Source organism: Bufo bufo, chromosome 5, assembly GCF_905171765.1.
Source record: "Bufo bufo chromosome 5, aBufBuf1.1, whole genome shotgun sequence".
NCBI lineage: Eukaryota > Metazoa > Chordata > Amphibia > Anura > Bufonidae > Bufo > Bufo bufo.
Genome location: NC_053393.1, coordinates 70,503,115 through 70,524,325, shown reverse-complemented (window position 1 = coordinate 70,524,325; position 21,211 = coordinate 70,503,115). Strand labels below are relative to the sequence as shown.

Here is a 21,211-nt window from a genome sequence, read left to right as displayed (position 1 = left end):
AGACTGGAAAAATGTTGCCTGGTCTGATGAGTCTCGATTTCTGTTGAGACATTCAAATGGTAAAGTCCGAATTTGGCGTAAACAGAATGAGAACATGTATCCATCCTCTAAAGGCTACTTCCAGCAGGATAATGCACCATGTCACAAAGCTTGAATCATTTCAAACTGGTTTCTTGAACATGACAATGAGTTCACTGTACTAAAATGGCCCCCACAGTCACCAGATCTCAACCCAATAGAGCATCTTTGGGATGTGGTGGAACGGGAGCTTCGTGCCCTGGATGTGCATCCCTCAAATCTCCATCAACTGCAAGATGCTATCCTATCAATATGGTCCAACATTTCTAAAGAATGCTATCAGCACCTTGTGGAATCAATGCCACGTAGAATTAAGGCAGTTCTGAAGGCAAAAGGGGGTCCAACACCGTATTAGTATGGTGTTCCTAATAATTCTTTAGGTGAGTGTATAATACTATGTATTCCTATGGGATCCTCAATGTCAGTCTCATGGGAATGAATAGAGAAGTAACTGACTTTTCTGTGTGAGTTCGAGATCAGAGTGCTGGTCACATGACACAGCTGAGGATCAGAAGGGAGGTTATATCTCGCAAATACAGTCACTGGTAAAAATAAAATTGCCTTCCCTACAGTTTACATCATGGACCTTTCTAACAGGTCAGAATATTTTTTTTTTTTGTTGCGGTGCTACTTTAAAACTCAAGGATGCCATTTACAGCTTGAGTGGTAAAGAATTAATCCAATAATGATAGTTATAGAGCTTATTTCTGGGACCCACACCTATGAGGAGAATGTTAATCCCCTGACAACTCACAGCAGTGAACTAAATGTGAATAATTGTAGAAATGTCACAAATGTCCGTGTCATTGGGGGACACAGCAAAGACCTTGGGTATAGCTGCCGCCACTAGGAGACGGACACTAAGCAAAAATTGTTAACTCCTCCCACCAACAATACCCCTCCTGTGGACACTGAGCTAATTGGTTTTAGCTTTGTGCCCTTAGGAGGCTGACCATCTGCTCTGCAGGTCTTGCTTTTTTCCCGCACTTGGGGCCAGGGTGGAATTATCCCTTGGTTACCCACCTGGCAGCAAAGCGGGATGCCCCCTAACATCCTCAGTAGCCAGGACAGAAGAAAAGGTGACGTGGAGGACTACCACAAGTTCTCCCGCCCCATAGGGAGCAACTTGGGAGGCTGAAGGACCTTGCTTGGAACCAAGGCTCGACTTCAGGGATTGTGAGTCGTGAGTATGGGGACAAAACCGTTTTAGTTTTGGGTCCTCTCCCTCCTGGCTTTTGGATGAAGGCACATGTATTCTGGCCTGCTCCTGGGACCCTCTGCTCTACAAACGGGTAGTTGCACCCCTCCCATCCTATATTCCTTCTGCAGGCTATTAGCTAATTTTGTTTGGCGGTGTCAGCTTCCCGGTTTTTTCATCCTCCAGGGGCTTACTTTCCTCTCCCTAGGTCCCCATCACTCAGACAGGAGTCCACCATTGCTACCTACTTTGCCTGCGCCCTTTTTAGTACCAAATATCAGATTGGCCATTATTCAGCATTTGTTTGGCTCCAGGACCCCAGGTGATCACGCTCCCTGTCTACAGCTGTATTCGACCTGTCTCGGACGTCCCTTTCCATAGTTGACATTTTGTGTCGCTTGGCTCTGCAATCCTTACAGCAGTCCCCATCCTTAGCGGATGCTACGATTTTGCCCATGGATCGATCCCGTAAACAGACCAGATCCCCAGTATCCTCTGAGATCTGCTTCTCATTCCTCCTCTGTTTCACCACCGCTGTTAAAGAGCCGTGCTGATATGTCGAACAGGAAGGATGACCTATCCGACAGAAAAGATATTGAGTCTCGGAGGACTCCTTAGACAAGTCTCCATACTCTAGCCTCGCTTCTAAGGTAGACCGCTTTATTGCGGCAGTGAATGTTCGGGTCTGGGTACCACATTCAGTTTTTTCTCGCGGGAGCAGACAACAGAACGCAATCGCAGTCAAAACTGACCTACTGGCACCTGCATCGCATCCAGTCATCACCCGCGACGCCCGTGTGAAGGGGGCCTATCTGTTATCTGTGCGGTGCACCATGCATGTTACCCTTGTTGGGTTGTTTTCCCTTTTAGATCAGACATTATTGGTTGCATAGGTTCTTTTTTTTCCTTATTTTTCTCCTACTGCTTCCGTACAAACTGAATAGCTCAGTGTCCACAGGAGGGGTATAGCTGGTGGGAGAAGTTAACTTTTTTTCTTAGTGTCTGCCTCCTTAATTGCTGGAACCCTAAAGAGGATCCTCTTCAATATAAACAAACCTTTACATGTGAAATATGGTTATTACAGAACTATAGTTAATGTTTCTGATTGGTATCTTTTAGGTGGTGAAGTCGGGTGGAACGCCAAAAGTCCCAGATTGTTTCCAAAGGACTCCTAAAAAGTTATGCATTCCTGAAAAAACTGAAATACTTGCTGTCAATGTTGATTCCAAAGGTAATCTACACAAATGCAAACTACACAACATTGCCATTTTAAAGGCTGCTTATGGAATCAATGAAGCTGTGTTCACATCTTCATCGGAGGCTCCTTTATGTAAAAAAATAAATTAGGGCAATAAAGTCCTGCAAGCAGGACTGTTTTGTCCAGTAAGATAAGAAACCTCATGGACCGCATTATGGGTGCTGGTTAGTTGGGTCCCTCTTACACTCTTAGGCCTCATGCACATGGCCGCTAGCTGTTTTTTTTTGCGGTGCGTACTGACCAAGGACCCATTCAAGTTGAATGGGTCAGGGCCGCTGCACGGATGTTGCCTGTGCATTGGGGACTGCAATTGCGGTCCCCAATGCACGGAACGGCCGTGTGCATATGAGGCCTTAGTGTTTGGTTCTGGCCCTTGTATTATTTGTTCTTCTCCTGTAACTAAGCTGAACAGAAGTCGTTAGCGGTAATGTGAAAACGGAATGTGAATACAGGAAACTAATTCATTGGCCGTTTTTCACTAGTGAATTATAAGTTGAGGTAAAATGAATTAACCTTTCACTACATATAGATTATGTTTAGAATAGCTAAAAGCCATGGTTAAATGATAAAACGATCACCATGCAGCCTCCTAGTTGTTTAGCAAGCTTACTCTATTGATGGCTGCTTGAAAGCAGCTCTGACATGGGATTTCCGCTGATCAGTATAATGAAGGGGGCAATTCAGGTGAAGTATGATGCATTGCCGTCTGTGTAAACAATGGAGGAGGCGCCGCACTTGTAGGAGCACTGTTGACTTTCACTGCACTGATCAAAGAGGTCCCAGAGGTCAAACCAAAAACCGTTGGTTTCAGAGTTAGTCATGTAGACCTCCTTTTAATTTAAAACCTTGCATTATGTTTTGAACTCGGGCACAGTTTCTTATTTTCCATGGACAAATCCTTGTCAAATCACTAGCTCATATGCTTAACAAGCCTTGTAGTATAGTGGGTGAGTTTTGGACATTCAGTTCTGTAGCATTCAGTTTCCTGAAGAACTTGGGGTATGTCTACACATCAATTTTGGCCACTACAGCATCCGCGTCTCGCATCCAAAGAATGCAATGTAACGGTTCTACCATAGACATGCATGGGGTCACAGCGCGACTTGCACGTTTGCTGCGACACATGAATTGCAATAAATCCAGCAATGTTGGACTTTGTGACTTGCATGTTGTGGTCGCAACAAGTGTGCGTCGCACTGCGACTCCATTCATTCTTATGGCAGCATCGCTACGAAGCGATCTTTGGCCGAAATTGCTGAGTAGACATACCTTTATAATTGCAATAGTGTTTTTATTGGTCATTACATTAATTATTTATTTTTTTATATGTAGTTTGTACCATGAATGTTTGTTTCTCTTGCCCACACCCAATGTGGTGATATTTCCTTTTCTGTTTTGTGTACAGGAGTCCATGCTGTGCTAAAGACTGGTACTTGGGTGCGGTACTGCATTTTTGACCTTGCTACTGGAAAAGCTGAACAGGAGAACAATTTCCCCACCAGCAGCATTGCTTTCCTTGGTCAGAATGAGAGAAACGTGGCAATTTTCACAGCAGGGCAGGTCTGTACAATTCTTGGTTTAACAGTTGAATCCGTATGTCTGTGTATTGAGGTTTGTCTGCATTTATGCTAACAAACATTCCTATGTACTACACAGGAATTTCTTTTTATAATAGATGCAGAAAAACCTCAATTACGTAAATTGCAATTCCCTAATAAAAAGTACTAATGTTATATATTTCTAGTGCTTCTCAAAAAATGTTCGCTCTGTAGAATTTCATAATATGGATGATTGTTTTATTGCAGGAATCTCCCATTATTCTTAGAGATGGAAATGGCACCATTTATCCCATGGCAAAGGACTGCATGGGAGGCATCAGAGATCCTGATTGGTTGGATCTTCCTCCTATCAGCAGCTTGGGAATGGGGGTCCACTCACTGGCTAATTTACCTGCGAACTCTACCATCAAGAAGAAGGCTGCAATCATCATAATGGCTGTTGAGGTATGGCTGGTACCTGTGGTGTGTTTAGGGAGGGATTGCTACTGGCTCCTCCAAAAAGTTATGTAGTCAAATTCACTGCAGGAAAGGGACATGCTGACCATGCTGTCTTGATCTGTGTCTTATAAGGGTCCTAAAGGGAATCTGTCACAAGTTTTATGAGGGCAGCGTAAACCTTTTTGAAATGCTGGGTCTGTCACTTGGTCGATTTCTTACAATCTCTATTGTGCAGCTCCAACATGAGCCGAGCTCTGGAGTATACTAAATGTGATGCACAAGCTTAAGAGTCCCAATGTTCAAGAGCACTTGGCTCTCCCCATAGCTGATTGACAGACATCTTACTGTATAGGAAGAAAGCTTTCAATCATATATGGGAGGGCAGTCTTACCAAAAAGAAAAGTTGACAAACGACGACCCTGGTAGACAGGGCAGCATAATACTTCAAATATTCCCTTTTAAATTGGGTTTACACATTAGATGAATGTCGGCCAAACCTGTCTGATCATCTCATGTATGGGGTTGTCTAGAATCTCCTTTCATGGCGGGGAAACGTTTGGATTAGGCATGTTAAAATCTAACATGATTATCCTTTGTTCTCACAGAAGATACACTGCTGCAAGAGGGGTCTTTCAGTGGCTTATGCCACTCTCCCTGTTAAAGGGGTTGCTTTATTATTATTAATTGATGGCCTATCCTCAGGAGAAGCCATCACTAGCTGATTGGAGGAGGTCCGACACCCTGCTACCCTGCCAATCAACTGTTCAGGTGTAGCTCCGTCAACAGGTCGGCGTCAGAACTACACAACTTTGTCACATCCTCCTCTTCAAGGTTGATGGAGCTGTGTAGTTCGGGCACTGATTTCTGGGATGGAACTACACTGGGTTGTGAGGTGTCAGAACCCCCCTGATCAGCTAGTGCAGTGATGGTAAACCTTTTACAGACTGAGTGCCCATACTGCAACCCAAAACCCAGTTATTTATCGCAAAGTGCCAACACTGCAATTTAACCGGATTACTAATATAGTATATCGCCCATATACTTTATCATGTAGCTATAATAGCCTGCCTACATTCAGTGCGCTGCCTGTGCTGTTCATAGAGCGCCCTGCACTGATGAATAGCCGGAAAAGTCTAAGACATATTGGTACACCACAGACTTTTTCCAGGGTGCAGGTGCCCACAGAGAGGGCTCTGAGTGCTGCCTCTGGCACCCGTGCCATAGGTTCGCCACCACTGAGCTAGTGGAACATTTATTCTTATGGCTGTTTTGACATTCTTCTACTCTTGCTAGAAGTCTATAATATACATGTACAGATGGGAGTCACCAGTTGGGGTGTCTCTGCACAGTCTCGGTGACTAATCATTGCTGCCAGTGGTAGACTATGCAGGGCCACCCCTCCCCAACTGGGTCTGTAACTTTATCCATAAACTTCTAGCAGAAGTAAGAGAAGAACGGCACAACAGTCATAAGAAATGATTCTCCAGAATTATTACATGGGGGAATGCAACTAAAACAGACCTGTAAGGAGAGGGGACAGGTCTCTTGAAGATTAAAAATGCATACACTCTTAAGAATATGGGGGTCGGGAAAAATAGTTAACGGCTATCTAAGATGTATGGTCTCATTCATGGTTAGCATCTCTTAGCTTCATCAGTCACAGAAACAAGTCTGGTTTTTCTTCATCTCTTCCTAGATACTACTTGTTTTGGCATAGTATAATCTGGGCAGACATGACGGTTTGTAAATCGCTGCCCTGATCCCACGCAGCTTTGTGTTTCAGAAGCCCCAGCTGGGTTCTAAAATCTTGTTTCCCTTTAGAAACAAACCTTGATGCAGCACATCCTGCGCTGTGATTACGAGGCCTGCAGGCAGTATCTGATGAACCTGGAACAGGGAGTCGTCCTGGATCAAAACACCCAGATGCTGCAGACGTTTCTCAGCCACCGATGTGATGGCAACCGGAACATCTTGCACGCTTGCGTCTCTGTGTGCTTTCCTACCAGCAACAAGGAGACTAAGGAGGAGGAGGGTAAGGGTAATGTCATAACCTTTTTACTTTTTAAAGATTAGCCTTTACCTTCTATAAGAATCAGCCTTTAATGTTCTGATAGGAGTGCTAAGTGTTAAGAATACAAATGATTATTCTCATTGTTTCAGAAGCAGAGCGCTCTGAAAGGAATACGTTCGCTGAGAGACTATCTGCCGTTGAAGCCATCGCCAATGCCATCTCTGTGGTGTCTAGCAATGGGCCTGGAAATCGGGCTGGATCCTCCAGCAGCCGAAGGTAAACCTTTTCTACTTAATGTGCAGGGGGTTATCTCCAATAGCCAGGCGATGGGCAGCCAAAGCCTTGTGACAAGCAGCTCAGATGAGCTGAAAGGTACATATGAGATGATGCTGGCACAGCATGGACCTACCTGCCCATTTGGCTGGATTCTTTTTAAGTGGTCAATCCCTTAAAAGGGGCTGTCCCATTTAGACAACTTACTCCTATTCTATGGATAAGTGTCTGGTGGAGATTTTACTGATGGGGGGGGCCCCCGCTGATCACACCACTTAAGGGGGGGGGGGGGGGGGTGTTGTGCTCCCCCATTTGAATAGAGTGGCGGTCACACATGCAAGTTGCATTCAACTTCATGGGGCTGCAAGAGATAGCGGAGTGCTTGTACTCGGCTGTTTCTGACCGTCTCATAGACTTCAGTGGAGCGCGGACACGCATGCGTATCTGCTGCTGTTGTTGCACCATTGAACCGAGGAGCATGGGTCACCATTCTAGTGATCAGACCCCATCAATAGGGGATGAATTGTCTTAATGGGACAACCCTTAAGTGTGGTTTATCTAGAGCACATACCAGTACTAGTTTTTGTTGTATTCCTTTTAATGTAAATGATGTGTTTGTATTCAGTTTAAGACTAAGGGAGATGATGAGGCGATCTCTTCGAGCAGCTGGTTTGGGAAGACATGAAGCAGGAGCTTCAAGTGATCATCAAGATCCTGTTTCTCCTCCTATAGCTCCTCCGAGCTGGGTGCCAGAACCACCGGCTATGGATCCAGGTGAGTAACGTTATATGTGCCATACATGCTACAGCTTTCCCTAGATGAGTAATGCATAAAAAATACGAGAGACTAATAGAATTGCAGGTAAAATAGAATGGTTTAATAAGTTAAGCAGATGTTGCTTCCTCATGTAACTGTATGCAGCGGGTGTTCATTCGTAGGGTCAGATTCTGTCTCCGGAAATAGAGAGTAAATTACGTAAACTTCTTTTTTTTTTTTTTTTTTTGCGTGTTGGTAAACATCATGCTGTTCTTCTTTCTGAAAGATGGTGACATAGATTTTATCCTGGCCCCTGCAGTAGGATCCCTTACTACAACATCCACTGGCACTGGTCAAGGGCCTAGTACATCAACCATTCCAGGTGAAACTGCTTTTCCTTTTGATATCAGCTTTTTACCTCATGTTCCATAAAACAGTATTAAGATATTGCAGTTTAGCCTGGGTTTTGTAATTGCTTTGTTTCTTTTATTTTTTTATTTTTTTTTAACCCCTTAACTCTTTTAGGTCCCTCTTCAGAACCTTCAGTGGTAGAGTCTAAAGATCGAAAAGCGAATGCTCATTTTATCCTGAAATTACTGTGTGATAGCGTCGTTTTGCAGCCCTACCTCAGAGACCTCCTTTCTGCCAAGTACGTTTACCTCTCCTAAAGGAGCTTTCCAACTCTTTGGCTACATTCACATGGCCCTGTCTGTTTTGCTGTCCACAAACCGCGGATCTTGACACTTTCCACTTGCCCCTTTATCAAAATGCCTATTCTTGTCTGCAAAACGGACAAGAATAGGACATGTTCTATAATTTGCGGCACGGATGTGGACAGCATGTGGATAACATCTGTGTGCTGTCCGCATTTTTGGTGGCCCTGAAGAAAAGAATGGGTCTCCGTGCAATTTGAAAAAAAGTGAATCAGACGCGCACTAAAAATAAGGTCCTGTGAATGAGGCCTTAAAATTATATGCAATGTGTTTATTATATTTAATTTCTAATCCTGTAAAGAGGTTGTACGTTAGAAAATCAAGGCGGGAGGGGAGGGAGAGGGAGGGTGGGGATTTGGTACTATTTGTATCTGGGTTTTTGTTTCTCTTTAAAAACCTATTAATAAAAAATATCTGATTTAAAAAAAGAATCAAGGCCGCTCTTGTTAAAAAAAAAAAAATATTTTAACAGCACCACATTTGTCTACATGGGGTGTGTGGTATTGGGGGCGTGTCCTCTCTGTAACTGTCAAAGTAGATATGGCTTGTGGCGACTTTTTAAAGGCCCATGCAACAAAATGTTTTTGCACAAGCTTTTTTTAAGCTATCTTTGCCTGTAGGGAGTGGTGGGGGCTGGGGTGGGCTGTCGGCAGATTTGCCAAGATTTACATCTCCTAGAAACAGCCATAAATGAAGATTGAAAACTACTCCAGTGGTTTTTGTCTGTCCGAAACCCAGCCAGATACCATTATTGTGAATAGGGCCCGGAGGTGAACTCTGGCTGCTGGATCAGTTACATGGAGGTGTGAACCTACCATAAGGACTGTTTCATACGAGCATGTGAAGTGGACACTGCTTGTCTGGCAGGAGCGGCGTGGCATTATACTGATTTTATAATGCTGTGTGCCTCTGGGCGACCTTTCTTCCTACAGAATCATAGTGACCGCTTTGTCAGTATGATTCTGTATCGGTAAGGTCATGCTGCGGCATATAACATTATAAATCAGTATAATGCTGTGCGCTCCTGCAAGACAAGCGGTGTCCAGAACGGAATCATACGGAGCGTAATTCCCGCATTGCACACGCTCGTGTGAAAGAGCCCTAAGTGTAGCAGAGCTAAGAAACAGCAGTTTGTGTGCGTCTCATCCAGCTCCTCATTCCCCCTCCTCTCTCCATAGCCTTCATTATTACAAGTAGGAAAGAGCAAAGCAGCCTGATTTAAAGCAGACAGAGGCATTCTTTAAAGCGAACCTGTCACCATGATTTTGTGCATAGAGCTGGGGACATGGGCTTCTAGATGACCACTAGCACATCTGCAGTACCCAGGTCCCACAGCTCTCCGCGCTTTTATTGTGTTAAAAAACAGTTTGAGTGATATGCAAATTACCTGATATGAGTCCTGTAGCCGGAGAGGAGTCAAGCGTCAAGGAGCCCAGCACCGCCCCGCGTCCTCCGAATCGCCTCCTTGCCGGCTGACGTCACAGAGCTGGTGCGCCGAAATCTCGCGATGCGCGAGCTAGCGCATGCGCAGTGTCAGCATCATGTTCATTCCCTGTGCTGGCATCAGCACAGGGAACGAACTACGCATGCGCTAGCTCGCGCATCGCGAGATTTCGGCGCTCCAGCTCTGTGACGTCAGCCGGCAAGGAGGAGATTCGGAGGACGCGGGGCGGTGCTGGGCTCCTTTCCGCTTGACTCCTCTCCGGCTACAGGACTCATATCAGGTAATTTGCATATTACTCAAAACGGTTTTTTAACACAATAAAAGCGCGGAGAGCTATGGGACCTGGGTACTGCAGATGAGCTAGTGGCCATCTAGCAGCCCATGTCCCCAGCTCTATGCGCAAAATCATGGTGACAGGTTCGCTTTATGTATTACTGAATTTTATTATACTTGCCTATACTCTTCATTCATGTAAAGTTGATTTTATAATTAGATGTACACTTTTATGATATTGAAATATGTACTTTTAAAAATGTTCAGCCTATGGAGAAGTGTGTGTGTGTGTTTTTTTTTTTTTTGTGTACTGTTCCATACTTTGTGTGCTTTTTCTCAGGGACGCTAGGGGTATGACTCCTTTCATGTCTGCGGTTAGTGGAAGAGCTTATCCGGCTGCAATAACCATTCTGGAAACAGCACAGAAAATTGCCAAAGGTTTGATAATGGGTGTCTGAGGAATGTATGGAGGGGATAATGTGTTTGACACTGAAGTACTTCTGCTGATCATGTAATGCTTCTTTTAGCTGAAGCTAATGCAAACGAGAAAGAAGAGGATGTTTTCAAGGCAATGATTTGTCCACCCGGAACCAACGCAGATGATTCTCCCCTGTATGTTCTTTGCTGTAACGACACATGCAGCTTTACGTGGACTGGAGCGGAGCACATCAACCAGGTACAAACACACTTTCTTGTGCTTGTTTTGCTGAGTTTGTGGCTAGGGCTTCATAGCAGATTTGGTCGCCTCATAGATCGTAGGATTTGCAAGCAATTGTAACTGCAGCCATGTTGTAAGATGTGATGAAGCTGTGAGACGATAGTCACTCACCTCTGTACTGTACGGGGCAGAGTGTAATGAAATGAGATCCCTTACTCTCAGCTTAGCCTCTGGAAGCAATCCGTTCTATACACTTTCTCAGATGGGTTGTTTGCAGCCATTTTAAAGCATTCCGGAGGAACCCCATTAATGGGTGTAACCTTAGTCTTAAAGAGCAGATTTGTACCGATGACACCGGCTGACCTGTTGCATGTGCGCTTGGCAGCTGAAGGCATCTGTGTTGATCCCATGTTCATATGTGCCTGCATTACTGAGAGAAATTTTGTTTAAATATGTGCAAATGAGCCTCTAGGAGCAACGGGGGCGTTACACCTAGAGACCCCGCGCTCTCTGCAGCTTCCGTGCCCGGCAATGTAAACGTGATCATGCCCGACCCTTACTTCTCCTAAAGTCATTGAAAGTGTAAAGGTCGTGGCAGGTGCAGAGAGAACTGAGCCTCTATGCTGCAGATCCCGCTTGTCATTAATCATATTGCCATTGAGAATCTACAGATTAGTACATTTCTGATTTGATCTGTTTGCAGGACATATTTGAATGCCGAACATGTGGCCTATTGGAATCTCTGTGCTGTTGTACAGAGTGTGCGAGGGTCTGCCATAAAGGACACGACTGCAAGTAAGATTTTTGTCCTGTCCTCTTTTCATGATTTCGTGAATAGGAATGTACAGTGTCTGATCTAAATGTTAAAAATACGTCTCTGCTTGATTTTTAGGCTAAAGCGAACTTCCCCAACAGCCTATTGTGATTGCTGGGAGAAGTGCAAATGTAAAACCTTAATTGCTGGCCAAAAGTCTGCTCGTCTTGACCTGCTTTACAGACTGCTGACCATCACTAATCTCGTCACAATGCCAAATAGCAGGTAATTATTAGGGTCCTGTCCCCTTAGCCTGAATTTTTGTTTAAGAACGTATCTAATTTATAATTTCTAATATTTAGACAGTAGACCTCTAAATTTGTCTTCTATATTGAATATCCCTTTTGAATACCAATCTGTGCCGATTAATAGGATGAATGCATGAGGTTCAGTCCACGGTGTAGTGGCCATGCCAGGGCGCTGCAGCTCCGCTTCTGGTCAAGTACATGGGAGCTGAACTGCAGTGTGCCAGGAACTACACGGTGAATGGATCCTTCTGATCTCCGTATAGATTCTCATGCTTTCCAAAACATCTTTTCTCGCCCATATTCCTTGGGGGACACAGGAAACCATGGGTATAGCTCTGCTCCCTAGGAGGCGTGACACTAAGTGAAAGCTGTAAGCCCCTCCTCCATCAGCTATACCCTTCAGCCTGGAGAAGAGACTGCCAGTTTTTGCTTAGTGTCCAAGGAGGCAAGACACCCCCTGCTTATGCAGGGTTGTTTTCCTATGATTTTTTATTTTTGCGTTGTTTGTTGTTTTTAATTTGATTTTTTTTCTACCTACAGGGACAACAGAGGCGCATTAGACCCCTCTGTTTCTCCCGGGGTTGAGTTGCGCCAGTGCCGGTAATTCCGCACTGCCGCCTCCCCCACAGAAGACAAGGTGGACCAGGGCAGCCTCGCTCCCCTGCGTCCCGCCAGCTCAGGGTCGTCCGCACGCTAAGTCCCTCCCCCGGCTTCCTGCCACTGCGGTGCCAGGAGCTGAAGGGGCGAAGACAGCGTATGGTGAGAGTGGCTGCTCCAGCCTCCCCTTCCTCCCTCCCACCGCTGCTACAGGCTTCCTGGGCTCCCATGGCCACTGCTACATCCCCCTTGGCCACTGCTACATGGCCACTGCTACATCGTGCGCCCACCCCCCCCCCCCCCCCCCGGGCATATCGGGACCGTTACCGGGCAGGGGAGTTTATCTGGGCAAGTCCTTGGCAGGGACGCTGCCTTCAGGGGACGTCTGCAGGCAAAAGCAAGGCCTCTGCCACATCCAGGCGCGGCGGGGGCCGCTTACTTGGCGTGAACGGCGCCATTTCATCTTGGCCGGCACTTCATCATCCTTGGGGGTTAAAATCATTTTGCCGCGCGCGCGCGGCTCTGCTTCTTCTTCAGCGCGGCAGAGGGGGGGCGGAGCTTCCTACATGCGCTCCGCTACTTCCGGTTTCATCGGGCTCCACTTCTCAGTGCTGCGTGGAATCCTCTCTGCCGTGCGATCCTGAAGCCATTCATCTCCGTGCTGCTGCCTCTCCTCCACAGCCTCCTCAGTCTGTTCTCCTTACCGCTGCCGCTTGCATCATCCGGGTCTGGTAGGACTGTTAACCCCCTCCGTGCCACCACTTTTCTTGGGGTCTCCCACTTTAAGTGCAACATCTTTTTTTCCACCATGTCAGACCCTTCTGCAGCCGCCAAGCCTTGGTACCATGCCTGTACTGCTTGTAGGGAACCCTTTCCCCGGGGGCAGTCTGATCCGCACTGTACTGCATGCCGAGCTCCACCGCAGCCTCAGTCGCCCGCTGTGTCGCTCCCTGCTTCCTCTGACCCGCCTGACTGGGCTAGATCCCTGTCCCAGGCCGTGGAAAGCCTCACTCATGTCGTGGGCCGCCTAATAGACAGGCCACCTACCCCGCAGGACGCCTCTCTGACTGTCGCGCCCTCCGGGTCCACTGCTTCTGCCGCTGCAGCGGGTTCACTCTCTCTTAGTGACCCCTCCCGAGTTAGGCACTCTCAGAAGCGTATTAGAGTAGAGCGAGCCTCCTCCTCTGAGGCCTCACTCTCCCCGCCACGCGTGCGCACCCAGACGAGCCTCTCCTCTCCAAAGGATTCGCTCTCTGAAGGTGAATTGGCGGTTTCAGATTTGGAAATGGACTCGGCCCTGCCGTCCAAGCTAGCCTCAGCGATGGGTCAACTCATCTCTGATATTCGTGACACCTTTAAGGTGCAGGATGATCCCCCTAGCTCTGACGCAGCTAGCGTCTCCTTTATCAGACCCAGGCAGGCTTCAAAAGTCTTTCCAATCCACTCTGATTTCTCCTCTGTGGTGTCTAAGGCTTGGGCTCGCCCGGACGCCCGTTTTGTCAGCCCCAAGAAGCTGGACATTTGCTATCCCTTTCCAGCCGATGTCGTGGCCACATGGTCTTCCCCACCCAAGGTGGACCCCCCTGTGGCCCGGCTGTCAAAGAACACGGCCATCCCTGTTCCCGACGGGTCCTCTCTTCAGTCAGCGGAGGACCGTCGCATGGAGACCCTTTCCAAGGGCATTTTTGCTGCCTCCAGTTCTGCTCTCAGACCGATTTTTGCCTCTGCTTGGGCAGGGAAAGCAATCTCTGCTTGGGGTGCGCAGCTGGAACAGGAGTTGGACTCGGACGTCCCCATCCAGGACCTACGTTCCTTGGCCCAGCTTATTATTCGGGCCGGGAATTTTGTTTGTGAGGCCTCCCTTGATGCGGGAGCCCTTATTGCACGCTCCTCCGCCCTGGCAGTTTCCGTCAGGAGGGAGCTCTGGCTGAAGGTTTGGAAAGCGGACGCTGCCTCCAAACGTTCCTTGGCGGGGCTACCGTTTGCGGGTTCCCGCCTTTTCGGGGTCCGCCTAGACGAACTTATTTCGGAGGCCACGGGTGGTAAAAGCACCCATCTTCCTCAACCCCAAGCCAGGGGCGCCCCCCGCGGACGCCCTGGTGCGTCTCGTTTTCGGTCCTCCCGCAGGGCCTCTGGGGCTCCCACCACAGCTGCCGCTTCGGCTCCTCCCCAGGACAAGCGTAGGAAGCCGTTTTTTCGGGCCCAGCCCTCCTGGCGCAAGCCTGAAGGCGCGCTCCCACCCGCCGGGGTGGGGGGCCGGCTCCTCCTTTTCAGGGACGTCTGGATGGCTCACGTCTCCGACGCCTGGGCCCTCGAAATTGTGTCCTCCGGATACAAAATCGAATTTGCATCCTTCCCTCCAGATCGGTTCTTTCGCTCCCGCCCGCCGCGGGACCCGAAAAGCGCGGCTGGGTTCTCCACGGCCGTTCAAGCCTTACTGGACAGGGGGGTGATTACCCCCGTTCCTCTAGAGGAAAGGTTCCAAGGGTTCTACTCGAACCTCTTTGTAGTTCCCAAGAAGGGAGGTTCGGTGCGGCCCATTTTGGACCTCAAAAAGCTCAACCGTTTTCTCCTCCTTCGACGCTTTCGGATGGAGTCCCTCCGTTCCGCGGTGGCTTCCCTGGAGCAGGGAGATTTCATGTCTTCCATCGATATACAGGATGCCTACCTCCATGTTCCGGTAGCCCGGTGTCACCATCGCTTCCTCCGATTCGCCGCGGGGGACCTCCACTTCCAGTTTGTCGCCCTTCCCTTTGGGCTGGCAACTGCCCCCCGGGTGTTCACCAAGGTCCTGGCCCCGGTTTTGGCCTTACTCCGTTCCAGGGGTGTTTTTCTGCTACCGTACTTGGACGATATCCTCATCAAGGCTCCGTCCCTTTCTCAAGCGGTTGCCAGCGTGGATCTCACTCTAGAGACTCTGGCGAGGTTCGGTTGGGTCATCAACTTCCCCAAGTCCTCCCTTCCCCCCTCCAGACAGCTAGTCTTCCTGGGAATGCTTTTAGACACGGGAGCGGCGGAGGTACGTCTTCCCTCGGAAAAACGTCTGACCCTCCGTGGGGCGGTTCGGGGTCTCCTTCTCCACCGTCGACCGTCCTTCCGCTTCTGCATGCGGGTCTTGGGGCAGATGGTTGCCTGCTTCGAGGCGATCCCATTTGCGCAGTTTCACTCCCGCCCTCTCCAACGGGCGATCATCTCCTCCTGGGACAAATCGCCGGAGTCTCTGGATCATCCCTTCCGTCTATCGCCTCCGGTGCGGTCATCTCTCCGCTGGTGGTTACAGTCCCCTCTTCTGGGCAGGTCCTTTCTGCCACTCAACTGGTTGGTGGTTACAACCGATGCCAGTCTCTTGGGCTGGGGAGGCGTGTTTCCTCCCTGATCCGTCCAGGGCATTTGGTCTCCATCGGAGTCCAAACTCTCGATCAATGTCCTGGAGCTGAGAGCGGCCCTTCTGTCTCTACGACACTGGACTCATCTGCTGAAGGGTCATCCTGTTCGTGTACAATCGGACAACGCCACGGCTGTGGCGTACATAAACCACCAGGGGGGCACTCGCAGCGCTGCAGCAATGCGGGAGGTCACCAGCATTCTCCGTTGGGCGGAAGCCCACGTCCCGGCCCTATCTACAATTTTTATTCCAGGGGTGGACAATTGGGCGGCGGACTTCCTCAGTCGCACCACCGTCGACCCCGGCGAGTGGTCTCTTCACCCGGAGGTATTCGAGGCCATTTGCCTTCGTTGGGGCATACCGGACGTGGACCTCATGGCCTCAAAATTCAATCACAAGGTCCCTGCCTATCTGTCCAGGGCCCGGGATCCGGGAGCTTGCGGAGCCGACGCCCTCGTTCTTCCTTGGCGAGGCTTCGCGCGCCCATACATATTCCCTCCCATCCCTCTCCTGCCCAAGGTCCTTCGGAAGATAGCGGCGGAAGGCGTCTCGGTGATTCTGGTCGCTCCGGACTGGCCCCGCCGGTCTTGGTATGCCGACCTCATGCTGCTCCTGGCAGACGCGCCCTGGCCGCTGCCCGCCAGGGAAGATCTTCTCTCTCAGGGACCGATCTTCCACCCGCGTTTAGGGTCCCTACGTTTGACGGCGTGGTTGTTGAGACCACCGTCCTGACGCGTAGGGGTTTTTCTGCGGACGTCGTCCGCACCATGATCCGCGCCCGTAAGCCGTCCTCTTCTAGGATCTATTATAGGACCTGGAGGACCTTTTTGGGGTTCTGTGCCGATCTGGGGATTCCTCCGCTCCGCTTTTCTCTCCCCACCGTTTTGTCCTTCCTGCAGAGCGGACTGGCCCAAGGGCTGGGCCTTAGTTCTTTGAAGGGTCAGGTGTCTGCGCTGTCCATTTTGTTTCAGCGCCCACTGGCCCCCCTTGGTCCTGTCAAGACCTTCCTTCAGGGCGTGGCTCACGCGGTTCCCCCGTACCGTCCTCCGGTACCGCCCTGGGACCTGAACCTGGTTCTCTCAGCGCTCCAGGCTTCCCCTTTCGAGCCTCTGCGGACGGTTTCCTTGCGACTTCTGTCCTGCAAGGTTATTTTCCTTGTAGCCGTCACCTCTCTTCGGAGGGTGTCCGAATTGGCTGCACTCTCCTGTCTGGAACCTTTCCTAGTGTTCCACCAGGACAAGATGGTTCTTCGTCCGGTCCCTTCCTTCCTTCCTAAGGTGGTCTCTGCCTTTCATCTGAACGAGGACATCGTTCTCCCCTCTTTGTGTCCTTCCCCTTCCCACCCGCGGGAGAGGAAGCTTCATCGCCTGGACGTTGTCAGGGCGCTCAAGATTTACCTGGAAGTAACCAGCTCTTTCAGGCATACTGACTCGCTCTTTGTGGTCCCGGAGGGGTCGCGCAGAGGGATGGCGGCATCCAAAGTTGCTATCGCCCGTTTTGTCAAGATGGCTGTTACTGAGGCTTATCTCGCCGAGGGCAAGGTTCCGCCCCTTGGTGTTACCGCTCACTCCACTAGAGCGGTCGGGGCTTCCTGGGCTCAGAGGAATCGGGCTTCTACGGAGCAGATTTGCAAGGCGGCCACTTGGTCCTCCTTGCACACCTTCACCAAGTTCTACAGGGTGCATACTCATGCGTCGGCTGACGCTGCTTTAGGCCGTCTGGTGTTGCAGGCGGCAGTTGATTGATGCCTCCGGTGTTGGTTGAGTTTGTTCTGGTCCCTCCCTTCTGGGACTGCTCTGGAACGTCCCATGGTTTCCTGTGTCCCCCAAGGAATATGGGCGAGAAAAGGAGACTTTTGTATTACTTACCAGTAAAGTCTCTTTCTCGCTCTTCCTTGGGGGACACAGCACCCGCCCTTCATTTGGGTTACAGTTGTGGTTCCGGCTTGGTTGCCCCCGTTGGGGCTCGACAGTTCTTTTTCCGGTTGGTGGTTATCTTTCACTACTTGGACACGCAACTGGCAGTCTCTTCTCCAGGCTGAAGGGTATAGCTGATGGAGGAGGGGCTTACAGCTTTCACTTAGTGTCACGCCTCCTAGGGAGCAGAGCTATACCCATGGTTTCCTGTGTCCCCCAAGGAAGAGCGAGAAAGAGACTTTACTGGTAAGTAATACAAAAGTCTCCTTATCGGTGGGAGCCCCACTGATCTAATATTGATGACCATAGACTATCAATATATAATTACATTTAAAATGTTTGCAAATGGGTTGGAGTTTATTTTATTTTTTCTAATACAGAGCTTCAAATTTGCTGTATAGCCATAGAGTAAAATGCTAAAATCCTGTCTGCCAGTGGAGGGAATGATGATATATAGATTTATTATTGAATTCAGTGGAAGCCGGATGCCGTATACTTCTACCCCCCCCCCTAGTGGTGTCTGCATGCAGCCAGAGCTTTATCATTCCTGTTCTTAGGAGTAGAATCATTTCTCCTGCATATGGAGTTTCCTGCTGTCATTCTCTTTAGTGCCTTTGCAGAGATTACTCTGCTTTCTATTTTAAAAGGTGTTGGTCATTATTTAGATAGTTGATTGGTTTCATTGTGCTTAGTTGTCATGTAATTACTTTTATAATGTTGTAGATGCTTGTTGTGCCTTTCTAGACAGGGGTGAAAGAAAAGCAATGTGACTTACTGGGAAGATTTTGGCATGAAGTGAGCCAACCAATTGGTGGTGTACACTTAGACAAGTGTCCAATATGTTTAGCAGAATGCACCAACCCTGATTGTTCTTTTTCTCCATCGGAGGAGTCGATAATGTCCAGCACGTAGAGCTGGCTTATCTTCACTGCTCCAAGGCTCGGGCAGCAGCACCTTGCTCTTTCTTTTTTTTTTTTTTTTTTAAGGGCAGGACTTTCAGGCAGAAAGTCTTCCCACCTCCCTGATTGCTTCATCCTACTGCTCCTCCTGCCCCTCTGACTTCAGCAGTCACCATCTTCCAGCTGCTTGGCATCTGTCATCATTTTGCTCCCACCCCTCTAAACCTTTCCACTGCTCAGGATCCCAGCGCCACACAGCATTCTTCCCGGCATTAGTCTGTAGCTCTTGAGCGATCCAGTCTAGATCGGGTAAGACCTGCCCTAGCAGACACCGAACCTCCGCCCCCCTCCCCGGCCACAGCTGCTGTAAACTTCTGTCAGACACTTTTTTCAATTTGTATTGGCCTGGCGGATTTATTACACTTTCTCGCCCAGTTTCCTTGGGGGACACAGAAGACCTTGGGTATAGCTCATCTCCATAGGAGGCGTGACACTAAGTGAAAGCTGTTAAGCCCCTCCTCCACAGCTATACCCTCAGCCTGGAGAGAGAGACTGCCAGTTTTTTGCTTAGTGTCCAAGGAGGCAAGACACTCCCTGCTCTGCAGGGCTGGTTTCTCCTTGTTTAAGTTTTAGTTTTTTAGTTTTTTCTTTTCTTTTTGTTCCAGATCATCAGGGATAACAGAGTCGCACTAGACCTCTCTGTTCTCCCGGGGTTGAGCTGCGCCAGTGCCGGTCACCCGCACTGCTGCCTCCCCCACAGAAGACAAGGTGGATCAGGGCAGCCCAGCTCCCCTACATCCCGCCAGCGCAAGGGTCGCCCGCACGCCAAGTCCCTCTTCCAGCGTCCTGCCACTACGGTGCCAGTAGCTGAAGGGGCGACCCTGCTGGAATGGACCGAGGGTGAAGACGGCTGTGGTAAGAGATTGGCTTCTCCAGCCCTACGTCCCCCACCCCCCCACCCTGGTCTCCTGCGTGCCTGACCCCCATATTGGGCCTCTAGTCCCCTGCTGGATCTATGCTGGCCCCTGGGGTGCCGCAGAGCGGCAATATCCTTCTGCCGCCCCCCCCCCCTGCCTGGCTCCCACAGACATGCAGCCAGTGGCTGTCTCCACAGCCAGCTACAGAAGCGGCAACATAGTTTATTTCTTTATCAGCACAGGCACCCGGTCTCTGGGTCCCCCCCTACATCTCCTACCGGAGTGTTGCTCCAGGCTTGAGGCTCCTGACGGCTGTGGAGTAAGGCCTCGCCTCCGGCCGACATTGGTATTCCGGTGCGGCCGGGCGCCGCAAAAATCTTAGCCCAGGCTCCGCGGCCTGCTAGGCCGCCATTCCGGGTCCCTGACTTTTCCGGCCGGCGGGATGGGCTCCCGCGGCCGGCAAGCCGCCATTCCGGGCAAGCCGCCATTCTGGGCCCCTGACTCTTCCGGCCGGCGGGGTGGGCTCCCGCGGCCGGCAAGCCGCCATTCTGGGCCCCTGACTCCTCCGGCCGGCGGGGTGGGCTCCCGCGGCCGGCTTTGGGCTTGACTTCTAGGCCCAGCAGGCCCCGGCCGACCGTCGGTGCCGGTCGGTGGGGCTCCGCAAATTTTGGCCCAGGCTTTGCGGCCTGCTGGGCCGCAATTCCGACCGGCCTGCGGGGTGGGCACCCGCGGCCGGTTTGATGCGCCACTCCGCCTCAGGTCCCGGCGGTACATACCGGGCGCCGGAAATTTAGTCCCCGGCTTCACGGCCTACTAGGCCGCAAAATTCCGGCCTCTGGTGGAGGGGGCGGGAACTTCTCCAGGCGCGAATTTTTCCCGCCGGGAGGTTCCTCCGCCCCCAGGGGATCGCAGCGCCGCCCTCCAGGCCGGATCCATGTTAACCCTTTGGGTACAGGCCGGATCCCTATGGGCCTGTATGGCTGGCCCCCCTTTTTTCCTTTTTCCTGACTATCTGTGCCCCTATATAGTGGCCCCCTTTAGCCTCAGAGAGGCTGTGTTTTTAATTAAAAAAAAAAAAAAAAAAAAAAAAGAAATAATAATAAATACATATATATATATATATATATATATATATATATATATATATATATATATATATATATATATAATAATAATAACAGATTTCTTTTGGACTGCGCAGGACGCTGCAGCCTCATCAGTAGTGCTGCATGTCTGCATGCCCTCTTTCCACAGGCGGCATAGTGTTGCGCTCCCAACCTGCGTCGCTGCTAGGGCATTTCCCCTTTTAGGCGGTTTTCCTGCCCTCTTCCAGGATACGGCGCTGGCCAAGTGCATGCGGACCTTCCGTAGGCAGCATTCATCATCTCTCCAGTTATGGTGCCTGCCATGTGCATCCCCCCCCTCCTAGGCGGGATACTGCACTCTCCCTGGCTGCCGGCTGGCCATGTGCATGACCCCCTTTTAGGCGGAATACTGCACCTTCACCGGATCGGTGCTGGCCATGTGCACGACCCCCTTCCATAGGCGGAATGCTGCACTCTCTATGGATTTGCTGCCGGCCATGTGCACGACCCCCTTCTCTAGGCGGAACGCTGCACTCTCGCTGGATTCACTGCCGGCCATGTGCGTCACCCCCTTCCATGGGCGGAACGCAGCGCTCTCACTGGATTCGTTGTCGGCCATGCGCGTGACCCCCTTCCATGGGCGGAAGGCAGCGCTCTCACTGGATTTGTTGCCGATCATGTGCATGACCCC

The 21,211-nt window shown here is 50.0% G+C and overlaps 1 protein-coding gene across 9 annotated transcripts in view; it reads left to right on the top strand.

The window, feature by feature from the left end:
* The window catches only part of UBR5 (ubiquitin protein ligase E3 component n-recognin 5), a 112,333-nt gene that overhangs the window by 48,032 nt on the left and 43,090 nt on the right, over positions 1–21,211 (top strand). For 4 of the 9 annotated variants that reach the window (XM_040433790.1, XM_040433788.1, XM_040433785.1 and 1 more), the window contains exons 18-29: positions 2,396–2,507; positions 3,940–4,094; positions 4,340–4,537; positions 6,353–6,569; positions 6,692–6,818; positions 7,441–7,589; positions 7,858–7,953; positions 8,097–8,220; positions 10,342–10,439; positions 10,529–10,677; positions 11,363–11,454; positions 11,552–11,698. In XM_040433790.1, coding sequence (XP_040289724.1) covers positions 2,396–2,507; positions 3,940–4,094; positions 4,340–4,537; positions 6,353–6,569; positions 6,692–6,818; positions 7,441–7,589; positions 7,858–7,953; positions 8,097–8,220; positions 10,342–10,439; positions 10,529–10,677; positions 11,363–11,454; positions 11,552–11,698 — 1,664 coding nt within the window. The remainder of the gene's footprint in view (positions 1–2,395; positions 2,508–3,939; positions 4,095–4,339; positions 4,538–6,352; positions 6,570–6,691; positions 6,819–7,440; positions 7,590–7,857; positions 7,954–8,096; positions 8,221–10,341; positions 10,440–10,528; positions 10,678–11,362; positions 11,455–11,551; positions 11,699–21,211) is intronic. The other 5 variants (XM_040433791.1, XM_040433787.1, XM_040433789.1 and 2 more) reach the window with 4 other exon arrangements.